General features: G+C 35.6%; 1 protein-coding gene across 1 annotated transcript; it reads left to right on the forward strand.

Moving 5' to 3' along the window:
* The first annotated feature begins 1,471 nt into the window (after positions 1-1,471).
* On the forward strand, positions 1,472-2,757 carry LOC112500540 (MDIS1-interacting receptor like kinase 1-like). The gene has a single exon (XM_025104042.1). The coding sequence runs from the start codon at positions 1,472-1,474 to the stop codon at positions 2,624-2,626; it is 1,155 nt and encodes a 384-aa protein (XP_024959810.1). The 3' UTR covers positions 2,627-2,757.
* Positions 2,758-3,156: the final 399 nt, after the last annotated feature.

The following is a 3,156-nucleotide window of genomic DNA, read 5'->3' on the forward strand; positions in this document are numbered from 1 at the left end:
TTGGGATCAAATAAAGACAAAAAATGATATGTTTTCTCTCATTGTAATCAATTTTTGTTTATACTCTCTCATGTTTTCTCCATTTTGGAGAATTTTGGAGAGTCTGTTGTAGCAAAAATATGCTTAAAATCTCCATTTTCTCAATTTTGAAAAATCTATTGAAGATGCTCTTATATTTCGGCCCCCCGGACTACAACGGTTGTGTTCCGCCCCTGTCGACTAAGACAAAAAAAACACAAAACATTAAAATCAAGATGTATCTCGCTGCATTATGCAAGTATCCTTCTAGTATTACTAAAAATAATTCAATATTCTAACAAATTTGTTTAAAATGGTATTCTTCAAAACAAATCTACATATTAACCCACAATTTCTTTGCTTAAAATGAACACACCTCATTTCTTATCCAAAATAAATTTGAAGATTTCTACTACTAATTTAAAGCAATTTTTATTTTAAAAAAAATCTGTAAAATGTTTAGTTTCTTTTTTTAGAAAATTTTGTTGTAGATACTTGTAATTATCATTAAAGGATCCTCAACATCTTCTTTAGTATTTCATTAAAATACTTAACTAAAAATAATTTAAAAATCAATTCTAAATGATAATAAATAATTTAACTTAACTTATATATATATATATATATATATATATTAAAAACGTAACGAAAAATCAAATATCATGTTACAAAAACCGTACATCAGGTCATGACGTGTCATAAACTAAATATGACGTGAGACACAGTCTTTAAGTCGCGACATATTGTGACAACTGAAGCTTTTTTAAAACAATGATTAAAATATTCAATACGTTTAATTCCTAACAAACGTTTAAATAAAGAAAACTAATAACACAGTATTTCTCCTTAAAAAAAGGAAAAAAACTTATGTCAAACAAATTTAATCATACAAGGAAATAAAATTAATAATGACACATTCTCTCCTCTTAAAAAAGTTATTACATTAATATTTTTTAAATTTATTGCTCTAAACATTCTATTTTATCAGTTTCTCCAAGTTTGGAATTGTGTTTGGTATAACAGATAAGACGGTTTAGAACTGTGTTTGCCATATGAGACTGTACAGTTTGGAACTGTGTTTGGTATACAAGACAAAAATACATGATACAAAGTAAAACCTGTTATCATACATTTGGCGTCTCCGATCGAGTCTCTTCCTATCCAATTGTGTCATAGCATTTCACAACAAATTTGACGAAAGCGATCACGGTTTTTATTAAACATATATGACAGAAAATAGCGATCGGACTCGAATCCGATTAAATATTACGAAATTGGTGAAGTACCAATCTTCCAACTGGAAACTGGAAGGCGGGTATAGAGACCTTTTACCAACCTAAACAACAAACCAAACATAATATTCCCCCCTAATGCTTTCTTGCTGTCACCAAAACCCTCCTCCATAAAACCCCCAACAAAACCCCCCCTCTTCTTTCATCCACCACTCGCCACCATGTTCACCGTCCTCCTCCCTCTCCTCCTCATCTCCACCATCACCACCACCACCACCGCCGCTGCCGCCATCACTACCCTCTCATCAGATATCGCCGCCCTCAAAGCTATTAAATCCTCCATCAAACCCACCACCATCCCTTCTTACACTTGTTTATATTCATGGGACTTCACCTCTGATCCTTGCTCACCACCTCATGTCACCCATTTCCTCTGTGGATTGTCCTGCTCCGGTAACCGAGTCACCCAACTCACCTTTGATCCCGCCGGTTATGTCGGAACTCTTTCCCCACTCGTTTCTAGACTCACCCAACTCATCACCATCGATCTCTCTGATAATAAATTGTCCGGCGCCATTCCCGATTCTCTCTTTTTTCTCCCTAATCTTCAAACCCTCATCCTCGGGACAAACTCGTTTTCGGGTGTAATCCCGCCGTCGATATCTAACCTCAAATCGCTTCAAACTCTGGATATCTCTCGTAATTCGCTATCTGGGTCACTGCCAAACACTTTGGCTTCACTCACTGAGCTGACTCGTCTTGACTTGAGCTTCAACAAACTCACTGGACCGATCCCGAAGCTACCGAAAAACATCATACAACTCGCGCTCAAAGGGAATTCGATAAATGCGTACCTACAAAAACAAGCTTTTAATGAGTTGACTCAGTTGGAGGTTGTCGAACTCAGTGAAAACTCACTCACCGGAACAATCCCCGGTTGGTTCTTCCTTATACCCTCTCTCCAGCAAGTCAATTTAGCCCATAACAGTTTCACGGGCGTCGAGATCTTAAAGCCGATCAACAGCAACCTCATCGCCGTCGACCTCGGATTCAACAGAATCGTCGGCTACCCGCCGGCGAACTTCTCGGCGTACCCTATGTTGGCTTCTCTAACACTGAGTTATAACAAACTTCGTGGACGAATCCCATGGGAGTACAGCAAGAAGACAACGTTGAACAGACTGTTTCTTGACGGAAATTACTTAATTGGGTTGCCGGCGAAGGAGTTTTTCTCCGTGAAAACGTCAATTTCCGGCAGCTTTGGGTACAATTGTTTGAAGAGCTGTCCGGTATCTTCGGAACTTTGCTTGAAATCGCAGAAACCATGGTCGATCTGCCAGCAAGCATATCGTGGGAAACTGAAACCGAAGTCATAGTGTCAGTTCATGTTTTCTCGTTTCATATCCATATTTTTTATTTTATTTTTTTTTATCAATTTTTAGTTCAATTAAATAACGGTTTGATTTTTTTATTTTAGATAATAACATTGTACGTATCATATTAATGAAATCCTATTTTTTAATTTATGTTTTCTATATTTTCTGTTTTCAACAACAAATCGTGTGAGTTTTTCTTTTAAATATATTTGGTATTTGTTGAATGGTTTGGTGTAAAATGATTAAGTGGTCAAAATGATCAAATGGTTCTAATGATATAGTGCAAACAAAATATAATTGTTTGGTAACGTTTGCAATGAAATTAAGACATTTAATGGTTAAAGGGGACACATGATACAAAATCATTCAAATGATTCTAGAATCATTAAGAGACAAACTTTTTTTTACCAAACAAGATTCATCTTTTAATGATTCAAAAGTTGTCTCTTAACAAATACCTTTATAGAAAGATTAAGAAAATAAATGGAAAGAAAATAAGACTCATTTCTATGTTAAAACCTTCCGTCAAA

Source organism: Cynara cardunculus (assembly GCF_001531365.2).
Source record: "Cynara cardunculus var. scolymus isolate 2C chromosome LG 17, CcrdV1, whole genome shotgun sequence".
Taxonomy (NCBI): Eukaryota; Viridiplantae; Streptophyta; class Magnoliopsida; order Asterales; family Asteraceae; genus Cynara; species Cynara cardunculus.